Here is a 16,890-nt window from a genome sequence, read left to right as displayed (position 1 = left end):
AACTGACTGAAATGAGAGAAAGACTGAGTGCGAGACTTTGATATTAGATAAAATGAATATTGATAAAGTTTACCTTTATGTACAGAATCTGAATATTGCAAAATATTTTTAAAAATTGCAATAATATCGTATCGTGCGTTAAGTATTGTGATAATATCGTATCGTGGGATGTATGGTGATTTCCACCTCTAGTGCCTTCTATTCTCTCTCAAATCTGCCATTCTTCTCCCAAAACCCTCAAACTCCTGCTCTCAGGTCCTATACTCTAGCACCATACTCCATAGCAGCTTTGCTAGTAAAGGTTCAAATGTGTTTCCACTGTTTCCACTCTGCATCGGTCAAGTTCTTGTATTTCTCTAAATGTTTAGTCTCATAATGATAATTCAAATTGTAATCCTTAAACATGGTAATCTGCTCTCCACAAACCAAGCAGATGGCTTTACCTCTGACTTCAGTAAACGAAAACTTAGCGGTTTATGTGTTTGTTAAAAACTCTGCATGCGGCATCAATCTATCTTTTTGTGCGTGTCAGCTAAAGCCTGTTGGGGCTAGAAAACACACTTCTCATGAGCGTCAGTTCCATTGCTTCCACAGTGAGACTGCAGATGCATTAGTGTAAAGAAAACTTTCAGTAGCCTTCAAAATAAAAGCAACAAAGTTATATTGTGATTTCACCCTGAAACAGAATTTCTGGTGGGGGGGGTGTGTGTATGAAAGAGTAATTGGCAACCGAAACAAGACAACTGCAAGATTTAGGTTTGAGTCCTGACTTCCTGTTGATGTGTGGCGGGCTGGTCAGGGACACTCACGGGGCAGGAGGTGGTCAGGAGGCCGTATAATGCCCAGGTCTGTTTTGAAAGGACTTTAGGCTTTCCCTGTCAACATTATTTATCACCATTAATGTCTAAATTGACAGTGTGATTTCGCATTAATAATATGCAAAGCAGTGTAGACCAGCTTCAACCTGTTGTAGGCAGTGTCAAAAATGTGTGAACCAATCAGTCTGTGGTAACTGGACTATTATTGGTACTTTAGCATCCTGCTGACAAGACACAATTTAATAATCTGCAGCCTTTTTTGATCTGTCCAGGTCCACTTTAACCTACACAGAGAGTCCTCCCCATCAAGCTACGTGCTGTTTATTGAAAGACTGCACACATTGTTGGATCCCCAGAATGCTTCACTGTAATCAAATGCCTGGAGAAACACACAGTAACGCAGTGCCATGCATCTCACATACATTTTCTCCTATGCAGACACACTATCATGGTTCAAAGATCATTTGAACTGGGCTAAAAGTGACACCTGGTAGCCCGTCTGTGTCCTAATGGAGATCTTTTTATTACATATCAAAACCCAAAACAACACGATAGCTGCTTTGGGTTTGAAAAAGGGTCCTGGATGCTTACAGGGCCCCTCTGTTTGCAGTTTGCAGTTTCCTCCAGGAGCCCCAGGTTTGCCTGCCAGCAAAAACATGCAAGGTTGAGTCTTCTGTTACTGCGACCAAGCTTACATCTGGAGTTGATCCCACTGCTGCTTGTACTTACAGAAGGATGAGTTAAATGCAGAGAATGAGTTTCCCTACTGGAGTCAATAAAAGATATCTATCCTCTTATCGTAAATGTCCAGAGTAGATTAATATCTGATGCTGTTAGTAAGTTAACATCAGATATAAGAATAAACTGTGGCAACTGGTTATTGTAAGGGCAGAACGCAAACGTTAGACAGCTGGTTTTCATATTCAAAACTAAATGCAGCAATTAAAAAGCAAAATAAATAGCGAATGTCTAAAAGAGACTCCCTTCAGCTGACCCGAACAACCTCTTTAACCATTTAACAGACTCTCTCACACAGTGCCTTAAAGTAAAACCATGCACCATCAATAAAACATAAGTGCTAACGAGTTTTGATGGTGCCTGTCTGTAGTCTAGACACTCATTCAGATTCTTAGCGTAAAGCTAAGCTTGCAAGGATGAAACAACATCACCAATTTGCATAGGTCATACTAATTCAGTATATCTATATCTAAATCATAGGCAGATCAAGGAGCTTGTAGTTCTACTGCCAAGCTTCAAAGGGTAAATATTTAAACTCAATCTTGATTCCCAGCAGGTCCTGTTAGTTTTCTAGACTGTGTACATTAAATAACACTACAAGTAGTATTTAAACGTAAACTCTTAGATCACCTAATCTGTCACAGTCTTTAAACTTCTCTGCCTACCTGATTCAATGGTCACATAATGAATGATAATATTTTCCCATCATCCAACCAAAAGACTGCATCTCACCACAAATGTTAATGCTTAAGCTCCACTCAAAACAGGGATTCATTATGAGCCCATCTTTCAGGTCAGCACTGTGCTTTCTTTCTTTCCTTCTCTTTCTTCGTGGCTTTTTAAGAATATCTTATAAGACCCAAGAGACAGACAGCCAGAGGCTCTGCATCAAATAACAGACATCCAAATAAACTTGAACTTAAAAAACTGACCCCTGAGCATGTGGCCTACATGTGGCTCAACTCGCCGCACTGCCACTCTGGATCCCTGGGGGAAACAAAGAGACCAGCCTGGATGTTACAGGCGAACACTCCACAGTCATAACATCCCCGCTGTGCTGTTGACAGGAGTCTCCGGCACACTTCGGACATTGTTTTGTCACCGACTCAACAAGCGCATCCGGCTAATTGTTGCAGTTTGTAACAGGGACTGGGAAATGACACGTCCAAGCAGCGGGTATTTCAGCTGTCCTTTCTATGTATGTGTGTGTGCATGTTTGTGTGTGTCTATGGTCTGATTTCAACGTCAAGAATGAGTCCAAATGCAGCTCAACTTCATAAACTTATAAACACTGTGTGGCACATAAACCCTGCCAGTAAATGTTTTTGCAGGTCTCTATTTTCCCCAGGAGAGTTAAAGAGTCACCAGCAGTTGAAATTCCACAGACGCTTAAAGTCATGCAGTACTGAACAGGTGAGTGAAAGAGCCCGCAGCAGAGTAACAGGCTTCACCCGCACTCAAATGTTGCTAAAGGTTAGCACTGTTTAGTAGGTATCTACGTCTGGGTGATGTAGTTTGTGGACGAACCTTTCTAACCAAGCTAGCTCGCCTTAGCTGACAACATACTGTATGGTCACATGTGGTTCCTAAGAAACAAGATGGTAATGATCATGATGCTCTGCTTTTGAAGTTGGGATTTTAAAAGCACACCTGCAAATTAGTGGGTGCTATCTTTCTTATACAGTCTGTGCATGTACACAAGAGCATCTTTTAAAATGTGTTAATTTTACATTATTAAATGTTAACAAAACAAAAAGATGGTTATAAAATATCTCAGTCATTAGATTACAAAAAGGAGGAATAACAAACAAACATTCAACTGCTTTGTTTAACACCAAAAGTGTAGTTTACTCAGAGCCACTACAGTCAAAATAAGAGTGACTTCCTTTGTTCTATAACGCCCTTCCATATGCATATGTTGAAAACACAGGATGGGTGGAGCTACCAACAGAAGGAAGAGCTTGGGTGAAAGTGGCTTGCACATGCACAGCAACTATAAGCAGGTTAGACAGTAGATCCTAACATAACATTTGCCAGCTGGATGCTGAGGTGGATGTCAGCTGAGCCACCAGCTGATATGGCTGGGACTGAGATCAGCTGGACTGCAGCGACTGCTGCAGAGCTTGACTTCTGCCTGGCGTGAACTAATGTTATTCTTGAGTCTATTTTTAGTCTGAGTTTTACTGCAACAGTCTACAATATAATTGCTGAAATCAAAGGCTGGATGAACTCTACTTGAACTTCATCTTCAGAGACAATGTGGTCCCAGTATGAAAACAAATGGCCCGAGTGTAAATGACAAAACAAGCCAAAAACAACCGCTTTTTGGTTTTTAAAAGGGAGCGGAATTAAAGAACAACAGTTGTTAACAAACAAATGAATCACAATCACAAAGCTTTTATCTGTATTTAAAATGCTCCTACAATAACTTAAATATGATTAAACTTTGCAGTTAAAATTGGGACAGTAACAGGGACTCATTGTTCCTGGTGGGAGAGCAACAACAGACCAGGATAAGAGCTCTGAAAATAACCTCTACACAAACAGTACTTTGTGAAAGTACTGGATGGGTGGACGGCTCTTTGGGACCTGAAGCACCTCTTAACTTCCGCTGTCACCACAAGCTGTGCTTGTATACCTATATCCTCAGCTCTCTAAAAGGCTTTTTGTAAAACCCACATTGTGGGAGGAATCACATTTTTCTCACAGCTTTCAACAAAAACAGAGCATAGAAAAACGCCTATTTGCCCGAGTGGATGTTACTTATTTTTAAAGTTCATGAAGTCTGTGAGAATAAAAAAACGGCAAAGAAGGAATTTTGGGAGAACAAACAAGTCCTGTGGTAAAGTTCTGCTCCAATTCTTCATTTTTTTATTACTCTTCAAAGTATCAAGAGTTTTGCATTTCAGCCTAAAGTCAGCACCATAAATTCCTCAGATATCTTAATGTGCAATTTTTCCATTTGATTTTCACAGAGCAATGTTGGATATACACAGCTCTGTGACATTTATTGATTCAAAGCATAAACCCATGTCTGCCAAATCAACTTTAATGCTGCTGATTCAGTGTTGGCGGACAGATGTCACGATCTGCACCATGCCGCTCACCTCTAGCAGCTCTGAGACGATGGGCAGCACCTCTGGGTTGCAGATATCGATGGAATCATCCCTGTAGGTCTTCTTCTTGTAGCGGATGTTTCCCAGGTGGAGGATGGCTGACAGCAGGGAGAAAATCCTGAAAAGGAACAAAGGTACTTTTCTTTATCACATCAACAAACTCCACCTTCTTACTGAGCAGGCTTTACAGTGGATATTAGGGCATCATGAAAACGTATTTATACTTAAATACATATTGTAGGGACTGAAAAACTGAAGTAATTAATCCTATCAATTAATTTTCAAGAACTGTGGTTTACAAAACATAGGTATTAATATGAAGCCCTATAGAAATAGTTTTGGGAAATTTGGGAAAATGTATTTATTTTTTATATATTTTATTATATAATTCATATGCTTTCTTTTCAAGAGTAAGATAAGAATACACGCTTCTTTTTTTAGCTAAAGCTAAAAGATTACACTTTGCAATAATTTTTTTTAGCTAACAGTTAGTTCAGTTAGTGATTTAAATCTTAGAAAGACTGTAAAAAAGTAAACAAGAAAGCACAACATGCTCTGAGCTGCTGAGACAAGCTGAAGCACCTTGTGAGAGACTAAAAATGCTTTGTGGTGAAAACATCAAGAGGAGCAGGGGTACTGAGGGAGCGCTAGTCTGCTTTAGTGTGGTAACATTATCATAGCTAGACAATTCCCTGTTTTTTGTCCCAGTGCATAGGTTTCTTCAAAAAGATAAAATAAAAATAAAAAAGTACTGAGATAAGTTTCTAAAAGCGTTCAGACTCTGACTGTTGGCTTGTAGTTCTTTAATCTTACTCAGTTTTACACAAGAACAGGTTGCAAGCTAATGGTTGTAGCCATGCAGCTAATCTTACTGTTTGCGTGTTGTGGGCAGGAAGCCAACCATCTCCATAGCCAGCTGCAGCCGCTCAAAGTCGTGTTTTAGATCTTCTCCTTCCACTGTGAAACAGTCCTGCTGGTGTCAGGTGGAAACACACAAAAACAGAGGAACACATAATCACTACAAAGCACATAAATTCAACAAAAACAAGATTCTTTATGTTGTATCTGTTATTAAAGTGTGTACCAGAAGCTAAAAGACAGCATGCTGTCTTTTTGTGACACTAAGCAGGGTTTCCCCACAGAACTTCTAATATAAAATGTGCCCGATTTCCTCAAATTATCAAAGAAAGTTGCAAAATAACACTGAACCCCAATAACAAGACCTCAGCTCTCCTGATGAGATTTATTTTAAGTGCTTTTTCTAAAAATGCAATTAAAATAATTGTGAATTATTGCAATTTTCTAACGTATGTGCAAAAAGTCAAAGATTAAAATATTAGATATTTGTGTCTTACTAATGTGCTCTATTTATAAACTTATTGGACACTTCATTAGGTACACCAGTTCAACTACTTGTAAAAACAGACAATAACAAAGAAGCAATTCAATAAATCTAAATGCGACAGAGACTTAATTTTTATGCAAGTGCCTTTGAACGCAGCATGACTGTTGCTGCATAATAAAAAAAAACTGCTGCTCTATTGGGATTTTAGCACAGAATCATCTCTAGGGTTACAGAGAATGGTCAGAAAAGAAAATATCCACTGAGCAGCATTTTTTTGTGCCAAAATGTTGATGCTAGCCATAAGAGAAAAAAGGCCAGACAGAGCATCACGTCAAGCATTGAAGCAGATGAGGTTTAGCAGCAAAAGACCACCCCTAGGAAATAGAAAATAATGGCAGCAGCCAGTTTAACCCTCAGCCTCCTAGTAAATGCACCTATGGTATAAATTTGAAACTCCTGCGTCACTTCATTCTCAAGTTATCAGATTCATAAGATTTTCAGAAAACGTAACCTCTGACCCCTGAACTTGAGGCCGAGGTTACTCAGATTTGAACTCGTCCGAGATTTTCAGTAGTAGTCCTATGTCTCTTCATTCTGGAGTTCTCACATTCGCAAACTTGGGTGTCTATCTCGCCCGGCCTCCTGCCTGCCCGCCCAGCAGGGTGACGACAATATCCCATCAGCCTTTTATAGCCTCCCTCAAGTTGAATCTTGCGTCTTTAGATTCATAAGTCAACATGAGTTTATGTGACACATGGCAGTTAATTATGAGAAAAGCACATTCACTGGGTTGGACCACAATGTAGAAACTGAACTTTAAACTGTTTTATAATCATGGTCATCAGGCTCAGCTAAGCAACTAACAGCAATTATTTATAGAAACTGCACATTCCTTTGTGTAATGAATGTAAAAGAAAATACAGTTTACAGGGTTTATTTCAGCTGTTGAAGGGGGAAACCCTGCGAAGTGAACACAAGTACATTCCTGTGTAATCATGAGCCATCGCACAGTGTTTGAAAGTGTTTTAACAATTAATGAGTAAAGCAAAGGAATGAGCAGCGCGAGGATGTGTACGTATACAATCATAGCGTGTGTGTTTGTCTCTTCGAGCCCTCCAGTTAGTCGGCGTGTCTCTGCTCCAGCAGCGAGCCTCTGTCAGGCACATAATTAGCACATACCACAGTGACCGGCCGGCGAGAGAAGACACAGGAACCCATAATCCACACTCTGGATCTGCCTCTTGTACCCTTTACCATTCAACGCTCATCTGCTTCTCCATTGTTTTCCTTTGGCTTCGAACTTGTCAGGAACTGCAGAGCCAACAATCAGCGCATTTCTACAGTGAGCTTCTCCAATTGCAACAAAGGGGTTTTGAGGCTTCTCGAGCTACATCGAGACCCAGGAAAAGCCAGTTTTCAAATTGCCGGGTATGTTTTAAATCGGCGCCAAACAGCACAATGTGATACGTTGAAGGAAGTTGAGAAAATAAAGAGATCAATTTTGGCAATTGCAATGGAATACTTGGGTTGAAAACCAAAACCTTAGCTCGTGGTGCTCAGACAAAAGTCGAGAAAAGAACAAGGGATTGTTGAGTGCAGTAAAGTGATGATTAAGAAACAATCTGTTCTTACTTATTTTAAACAAAGAGTCTATTTTCACTTCAGAGCTTGAAATTGTAATTTCAGGCCAGTTGCAACAGTTCTGGTGCATTAAATCAAGCCGGGAACCCTGCTGACTGTGCACATGAAGCTTTTTAACAGATCGCTCGAGGATTCTGTTAAAACTGAACGTGCGTCCAGTCAAGGCTTTCCTGTTATTTACCATGACTTTAGTCAAGATTTATTCCATGGACCAGCCGTGCAAAAAACATCAGCATGCCAACCCATCTCTAGACATTCCACACAGCCAAAAACCAGAGATACCCAAACAAGCGCAAAATGCAAACCAGCAGCCACCGAGACCCAGAACCAAACACCAGACTGCACACATCAAATGCAAACATCCAGAAAATGTTTGGTCTTTAGGATCTTTAGTTAAATACTCAGATTTTTCATTCACATTCATTGTTTAAGTGGTATTTTAAGCCCCAGACGCTGCATCTGGAATCTGTATACACTTGTCACTGCTCAAAGTGCGTCTCTATTTACTGCAGCACACATTGACCAGTGGTAGAGGTCAGAGGCCAAACAGGCCCAGAGGGTTGGTCAGGTCATCAGGCAGCTGTCAAAAGCTGCCACTCTTTCTGTGTGTGTGTGTGTGTGTGTGTGTGTGTGTGTGTGTGTGTGTGTGTGTGTGTGTGTGTGTGTGTGTGTGTAGACACTGACATCATCTCCTTGGGTGGTGGGGTCTCTCATGAGGTCATTCAATGACCTCTGGGAGAGACAGTGTGTCAGCAAACAGTGAGATGGGAGGATTGTGCGAGAAAGTAATAACAGAAAGGAGCCATTTACTAAAGCAAAGCTTCCAAGTAATGGATCATAATGAAAAAGACAGTCAGCTTCTCTAAGTATTTGGACTTTGGCACATTTGTGTAACATTACCTCTGTATACCACCACATTCTTTTCTTGGTTTCATTACCATGCAAAGAATTCTGCGATCATGCACTTTAGTCCTTTGTGGGCTTTCAGCACTTTTGGTACTGCTGAGCTGGCCGGTGCAGTCACTCTTCGTAAAGTTTGTTATGTTTTTCTGGGGGGGGGTTTCTGTTTTTTTCCTGGCTAATGACGGCCTTCCTCATGCCATCACTGGCATTCAAAGGTCCAATGAACAGCTACCTAACGCTAGATTAACACTTGGAATTAACTGCAGATCGTTTATCTGCTTCATGAAATAAAGAGGGAACAGGCCATGAAACTGCTTTTCAGTCAATTTTCCCTTTGCAATTTCTGCCTCTGAAAATGGGGGACTATGAATGAAAATGGCTGTAATTCCTAAACAGTTACTACAAACCTTTGGTTAAACCCTTGAGTTAAGTCCAAACTTCAATCACATGTTGATGGTTTGATCTAAAATTGGTGATGGTGTACAGAGGTTAGGGCCTAACAGTATGCCTTTTTGCTTCCCTTGCAAAAAATATAATAAAAGAAAGAAATCTAATTAAAAACAGTCTATTAAATCTAAGATTAAAAAAGCTACACTTAAGTGAAACCAATTTCATGGAAGATTGCTAACTGGTCCAGTTCAGCAACAACTTCATAGTTTCACGCCTGGCTTCTTGGATCCTTGTAGGATCTCGTGTTTGCACCAATTTCTTGAAAATCCAATGGCCTCAGAAGCGTAGCACAGTAATTAACGTGGCTTCATAACATTTACTGTAAATGGCAAATGATGCAGAGACACAGCATGAATCAAATGAAGAGAGGAACACAAATCGTATCTTAAAAACCTCAACAGAAATTTCTCAAACCACTCCTGCAGCAAAAGCCACATGTTCAGCATGACTTAAATGATTCTTCTTATAAGCAGTTGTTAAGTATGTGACCTCAGCCAAGGAGCTTATGTTTCTGGTGTTTGAGCTCATGGTTGACAAAAAAGCCCAAAAACTAAAGTACGATTCGTAGTGTGGTGTGTATTGCCAACATGCACAAAGTACAGTAAGACTTAAAATATGTCACGTTTTACCTCTGAACTAACCTTCAAGGTCAACAGTTTGATCTGAAGTTCAAAGTAATAATAATGTTACCTAGAGCTATATTTACAACAATGTTTCTTACTGCCATTGTTTGTACTGACAACATACAGGCATGCAGGTAATAATATATGGGGATTGTAAATATCACGTTATTTTATCATGACTTTGTTATGGGCGTGCAGTAACAGATTATAGCCGTTTAAAGACAAAAACAAGTTGAGTATAAATGTGTGCTATCGCTGTACTTTATGTTGTTAAATGCCTCCAAGCAAGATATGAAGTAAAGGATATTCTGCAGGTGTGGTATGAGAAAAGTCCATTAGCTTGTAAAATTAATAGGGATTCACAACGCCAATGAGAGCTTTTTAGAGAATACTCAAAATATTTGTTTTCATTCATAACAAAACGAAATGTTTCAGAGCTAAGAAACAAAGAGTTGAAAAAGCCAAAGTCAAGAGTGAAATACAGTAAGTCCACAGGTCGTATTTATACTGACCAACTCTCATGTCAAGTGTTTGCTCGCCAGCAAAGTCTAAGTAACATAATCTCCCATTAGCAGATACAGGGGCCTTTAAACAAACACAACAAATCCCACTGACCAAACATTACTCACTTCAGGTGGAGGCTGGCAAGACAGCGGGCAGGCTCAGAGACCAATGAAACGGCAAAAACACACACAAACACACATAAAACGGACCACACAGCTAGAGGGAAGTTTCAGGATGTGAAGCTAATTGACCACTGCTCAAGCTGACTAATAGACTTAGGAGTATTTTACCAATTGTTCAGGTTAGCGCTTGCCCTATCTTTAATGTTACCGCGAAGCATGAAATTATGTTAAATTTACATCCTAGTCAACATACTTGAAGGCCCTCACCACAAATGCTTGTTTAACATTGATGGAAAGTGTCGCTGCTGCAAGTCTGCTTCTCGTTTTGAACATGGTTACTAGTATCATTTGGATCAGCGACACTTTTGAGTGCTTGAAGGTTCTTCTTACTCCTTTCCCTCCTTACTGTGGTAAGCAATCGATGCTATCAATATCAGCAGTTTTTGTGGCTCTGTGATAACAAACCAAAACTGCAAAACTGCTGTCATACTCACATTAAGATCCTGAACCTTCCCTTTAAAGATGGTAGTGTTGAATTTGTCACCTATTCCCCAAAAGCAAAGCACGCAAAAGCCAAAGGACAAGTTTAAAGGGATGCCTTATTGTCCGGATACTGTTAATAAGCATGTCGTCACCCGTCATTTTATTTTTTTTAAACGAGAGAAAGAGATTCATTTACTTTGAAAAACAGGCAAAAACCTTGAGTTACTGGACAAAGTACAAAGAGCAAACGTCTTGAGACGGAACAGCCAAATACAGTCAAAAGATTACACTAAGGAATCCCTTTAAACATTTTAGAGCACAACCGGCGGAGGTCAGCCCAGGTCGCCTCCATCTTTTTCACTGAAAGCGGGCGGGTGTGGAAAGCCAAGAAAGAACAAGACTAAGACTGGCACCAAAAACCCAGTGTACCACGACACACCCATGGACACAGACGTACACAAACAGCTTGTCATCCACACGATACTGACCAGCTCACTCTCATAGTAATTGTCCCAGTAGAGTTTGTGCGATTTCTTTGTCATCTGGAAGTAAGGCAGAGCGGGTTAAGAAGGCTTGAGTTACACATACGTACAGTATGAAAATGCAATCTTTAAAAAGACTGAGGAAGCAATGACGCATACTGTTAAGACGTGAGGGGAGAAAAAGAATCTCACGAAAACAGACACACATCCACAGAGTCACGAAAATGAAACCCCGATGACCTCATCAGGGTTTGGCATTGGGAAAAAAACACACCATCTGTGGTGCAAAACGTAGTTAGATATTTTATGTAAGTAAAAGTAGTGGCAAATATTAATTAATTACAATTTTGAAAGCGTTTCCTATCTAAATTAAAACTACTACAATACTATCATAGCACAACTGGATAAATGCTGTTGATTCCTTAATGTTATAGTTGTGTTTTTAATCATTTTGCTTTTTTTAAAATTCAGACTGGTTAAGTTAGTGATTTATTTATCCTAAGTTATCCTAAACATTAACTTTAAGCTTAAATCTGTACCACACTGCAACACCTTCTAATGTGTAAATCACAATCAGTAAAGGAATTAGTAACTAAAGCTATAAGCAGAAATTAATCCAGTGTGCAAGTGTCAAAAACACCCTTCCTAACATTGGGACAGTGTATCCGTTATGATGTTATGATGGTATCCCATACCATCATAACATTGTCATTTGCAGTGATCATCGTGGATGGACAAACTACGCTGTGATGTCTTAGCCTTGACATCACAACATGGCAGAAAAAGGGGAAAAATGCCTGTTTATATAAAACTCTCTTCTAAAACAAAAAGTAAACAAGTGTTTTCTTTAATAATTAGCAGTGTAGCAAATATATTACTGAGTAAGGTTTGCTATAAGCTAAATTTACTCATGTTAGCATCAGCTAACTTCTTGGCTAATGCCAACTAATTGTTCAGATAAAGTGATTGGTCAGTTGCAATGCTGATCCTGGACCAGCATTGTTATGATGATATAGGAACAATACCAACACAGGGATATCGGATAGACCACTGGAACTCAATAGTTTAGATTTTGTGAAGTCTTTAAGTTATGAAATGTTGCTGCTTTGACTGACACGTGCTAAGACATACAGAACAGACGTAGCCACCACGATGTAACTCAGTGGTAAATGAAGTCTAGTTAGGAAGCCTTGAGCTGAGGAACAAGACTCACCAAAAAAGACTGGCTAGCAGCAGATTGTTAGCTGATGACAATATCCTGGATCGCTTTCCGTTCTGATTCAATGACCATAAAATTTACCAGTTAAATCCACAAAATTAACTTTGTGTTCTGCTCAATACGACCTGGAAGTAGCAATTCTGCACACTAAAGGTTTCCTCGTAGGCGTCTTATAAGGTGTTGTTGCAAGCAGAGGAGACATCGCTTTCTGGCCACTGAAAGAACTGATGTTTAAGGCACTTTCACACTGGCTTCAGTCAGCAGATCTACACTCTCAAAATTACAGTAAGTTAAGTGCACTGCACAGTAAAGAGGGGGCACAGCTTTGAAGTATTTGAGCAAATGTACTTCAGTCAAATCCACCGAGAAACACAGAGTAACACAAAGAGCTAAGTACGCACAATCGCTCTGCTCTTCTGTGACATCGGCGTGTGCGTAAGTGCGCACCACTACACGACTGCCGGCAGCCTCTGCGTGAGTCCTCGTCAGCGCCAGACTGAGTCGTGAGTTTTGCAGTTGCCATGGAAACAGAGCTGCAAAGTAAGCTGGCAGCTAACAAGAGGGGGTTGTTGTTGCTGTTGTTGTTGGGGAGATTAAAGAGAACGGGGGAGAAAAATTTTATTTTTTGGGCAGATGAGGAGAGAGAATCTTTTTTTCATCTTTCCAGTGTGCTACCTTCATGGCATGGGGGAATATGAATCCTCACACATCAGCTGCCAAAACACACAGATGTACTGCAAAAGATACACACGGGGGGGGGGGGCTTTTGGCATGTGACCAGGCATGTATGCACACTCGGCCGCACATACATGTGAGAAAAAGAGTTGAATTTCTGGCAGTCAAAGATATGTATGCGTCCCAGTTGAGTTAAGTGAGTAAATAAGATCCAGCAGAGATTTTTCTGCTTTACTAATCAATAATAACTTAACCCGGTTTTCATTTGGGATGAATATTTGCTTTTTTTATGAATCATTTACATAAAATTAGCATTTTTTTGCCCTACATCTTTTAAAAAAAGGCTTTGATGTGCATCGGTTAACATGCTATCAGTTTAAAATCTTTGTAGACTCAAGCTTTCCATCCCTGCTATAATGATTGTGTCTTCATTTGTAACTCATTATCTCATCTGGAAATTGTTTATATCTGAATTTTTGTTGTTTTAAATTAGAGGTCCGGATATATCTGATAATAAATACATCCTGACAAAGTCTACAGACATATTTCTGTCTATAGTGCTATAGTACTGCATTAGGCTACGGTAAATTAGGATTTGTGGATAATCCTGCCTTAAGTGAGGAAGGTTACTTGATGTTCATGTTAGATGTTTATATTTCATAGTTGTATCATTTTGATGGGCTGTTTATGTGTAATTTAAAAAAAAAGTCTTTTAATTTTTTCCCAAAATGCCATCAGTTATATTATTATTTTAATATAAGATCACACATTTTACTGATCACACTAGTACATACTACTTACTACATGTAAACTGAATATAGCAGGCAATGAGATATTCTAAAACCAATGTTGGTTTCCATTGGCAATGATGTGCATTAAACCACAAGCACGTGCTCGCTCCATCCTTATTCGTGCCTCACTGATGACTGTCTAAGTTGGACATATATGATTGGTTGTTTTACGTAAGCTGTTTAAAATGTTCACTGTAACCTGTTTGGTGATGAACCAAATTGAGGCCTTTATCCAAAGCTTATCAGTCAAATTAATAAAGCTGTTTCTTCACATTTCAAGTGCTGCTGGAGCTTTAATCGATTCATATTTTAACAGACAGAAACTGACTTGCCAGATAATAAAATATAATAGAATAACGTGAAGCTTTTCTAGAAAGCAGCACCCACTTTGCTATTTGTATCTATGTTTGGGCGTGTGTGTTTTTGTGTGCGGACCTGGTTGAGGTAGTGATATTCCTCAGGTTTGAGCAGGTGGAAGGCCTTCCTCTCCTCTTCACTGGCTCCAGCCAACAGGTAGTAAAACACATGGTAGTTCCTACAGAAACACACAGAAACACATTAGAGCACTGATGTCAAACTTCTTTATATTTTTCGTAGGTCACATCCAACTCACTTTGATCTTAAGTGGGCCAGACTGGAGAAAATCCCATTTCTGTCAGTGTAAAGAAGTTTAACTGTACGTTTAATCCCTTGGATACCTCAGTATGAGACAAAGAAGTGATTTTTCAACTGTATATGTCAGTTTTTGTACATGATAAAGAATTGCTGCTGATATAAATGTGCTTAAACTGTAAGAAATATATGTGTAAAATTACAGAAAAAGCCTGACTGTCCTGTAGTTTTAAAACAGCACGATTTTGTTAATTATTATTTAACTGTGGACACGTTGTACAAAAATAGAAATGTCTGTAGTAAATACTGAAAAGAAGCAAGAATTTTTCTTTGAATCTATCTATTACTTGATTACAGTCTAAAATTTATGCCCCCCTTTATATTTTCCAAACGCATCCAGTGGGCCGGATTGGAGTTCTTGCCAGGCCGATTCCGAGCCCTGGGCCTTATGTTTGATACTCCTGAGTTAGACGGTGAAGAAGGAAAAAAAAGAAAAAGATTTATTTTTCTTGTATTAATTTCTTTTAAATTTCCTCAGAGGTGAACTAAGGACAGCAGCTTTCATATCTCCCCGCTGTGCCGAAACGGCCCCTGAGGAGGAGACTCCTTTCGCGTTATCTGCGGAACATTTCTTAAAACAAACCTGCAACATGTAACAGATAAGTCACCCCTCTGACCCGGCGGTCTCACATTTCAAGACAAACAAAGCGGCAGTGTGGTGTGTGGGCTCAAGGTAACGAGTTGTGATTAACCGTGACAAAGGCTGGGGCTTTGGCCAGTGCGCTGAGAGGTAATTCTATTACAGCTGGAAACGAGTTTCCCTTCTCTGCAGAGGGACACTTACTGTTTGATGGAGTGGTGGAAACTTATAAAACCCACGGAGGATATTAAAGGCTCCCAACCTGTAAGCTCACGTTTTCTATCATCGCACCTCTCAAATAAAAGATGCTATTACATAATCTCTACATTCGATTCCAAAGCATTGCGATATTTTACTCTGAGCTTCATGAACTGCATATATACAGGTTTGGTAAATAATACATGGACTTGGCAGTAATGAGTTATCCAGATGAATCCAGATAAAGTTGCTTAATGAATCCAGCTGTTACAGGGCAAAGGTTACTCGTCATTTGCCCTGAACGCAACCGTAAACACAAAAGAAACAAATGCACTCAACCCCAAATTATTCTTTCTGACCTTCCACAAAGAACTGTTTTACAACCTTTTTTTGCCACAGAGTTTTTCCGCATCTTCACACTAACCACTGACCAGAATACAGTATCAAGTAGCAAACCTCGTGATCGACTGCTTTCAGTCTTTTTTGGGCTTTTATTTTTGTAAGACCAGAAAAGCAGAGTTCATGTAGGTAAGGTACCATGGCTTTGCCCAGAAAACTTATGTAAATCATCAGGCTCTCATTCAAATACACCAATGAATGACTTGAATGCCTGAATGAAGCAGTGAAACATAAATGGGTGGCTATCAGCTGAACACTGTATTAAGTATTAAATCTTCGATTTAAGTTCATTTGTGATTCCGCACGAAAGATTCCAGGGTGCATGTCTCCAAAATCATCTTCTGGTTCCACAGAAGAAAGGCCTGATTATTCAAGATTGCGTATGAGAGGAGAAGAATTTTAAATTCAGTTCTGCATTTAACCGGCAGGAAGAAGAAAATAATGTGGGAAAAATGGGGTCTCTCATTCAATGCGTTAGACAACATAAAACAGGGGCAACTTATAAGATAACAACAATAACAAAAAATACCAACAAGCAAAGACAGTATCCACACTTGGGTTTTGCGTGATGGCTCTTGAATACAGTAAAGCCCCCTCCCTTGTAGTTTCTGCAGAGTCATTAAGCCCCAACAGTATCCCTGGAAAGTTCAGCTAGTTCACTCCCTAGTGCTTTTTCCTCTCCAGTGGGATCGTACAAAGGCAACCTGCCACTGAACCGACTTTAAGATTTAAGATAGTTTGCAGTTTATCATCCTTCTCCCCCACCTCTGTGGTTCAAGGATGAACCGTCTGGGAGGTCCTGACTTTAGTTTCTATCCTATCAATATGGCTGCCAGAGCCTGTCATCAGGATGAAACAAAAAGCCCAGACCAGTCAGGGTTAGAGCGATTAGATGACTGTTGGACAGTTCCCCTCCTCCCCACGCATGAAGCTTTTATGCTGGTGGGATCAGTGCCTTTTTTTTTACTGTCACCTGGGAGCGATATGATGAACTGTTAGGGTGTGTCTCTGTGTTACCTGAGACAAGTAAAGCTATTTATAGGATGTGGGTGCAGGTGGAGACACGTGCATGTGCGTGCATATGCCCAACGTCAGGTAGATGAGTTCTTCATACACATGTGAGTGTGTTTA

At 39.9% G+C, this 16,890-nt stretch overlaps 1 protein-coding gene across 13 annotated transcripts in view; it reads right to left on the bottom strand.

Moving 5' to 3' along the window:
- The window catches only part of LOC102200379 (unconventional myosin-IXa-like), a 147,837-nt gene that overhangs the window by 53,954 nt on the left and 76,993 nt on the right, over positions 1 to 16,890 (bottom strand). For 8 of the 13 annotated variants that reach the window (XM_005731442.2, XM_005731447.2, XM_005731448.2 and 5 more), the window contains exons 5-8: positions 14,346 to 14,445; positions 11,232 to 11,285; positions 5,545 to 5,645; positions 4,664 to 4,790 (exon numbers count right to left, since the gene is read on the bottom strand). In XM_005731442.2, coding sequence (XP_005731499.1) covers positions 4,664 to 4,790; positions 5,545 to 5,645; positions 11,232 to 11,285; positions 14,346 to 14,445 — 382 coding nt within the window. The remainder of the gene's footprint in view (positions 1 to 4,663; positions 4,791 to 5,544; positions 5,646 to 11,231; positions 11,286 to 14,345; positions 14,446 to 16,890) is intronic. The other 5 variants (XM_005731443.2, XM_013910421.1, XM_013910420.1 and 2 more) reach the window with 3 other exon arrangements.

The sequence above is a fragment of the Pundamilia nyererei genome, unplaced genomic scaffold (genome assembly GCF_000239375.1).
Source record: "Pundamilia nyererei isolate P.nyererei 1_Seehausen unplaced genomic scaffold, PunNye1.0 scaffold00043, whole genome shotgun sequence".
In the NCBI taxonomy this organism is placed as follows: Eukaryota; Metazoa; Chordata; class Actinopteri; order Cichliformes; family Cichlidae; genus Pundamilia; species Pundamilia nyererei.
The sequence above is the reverse complement of the archived record's forward strand: the minus strand, read 5'-3'. Positions and strand labels throughout refer to the sequence as shown.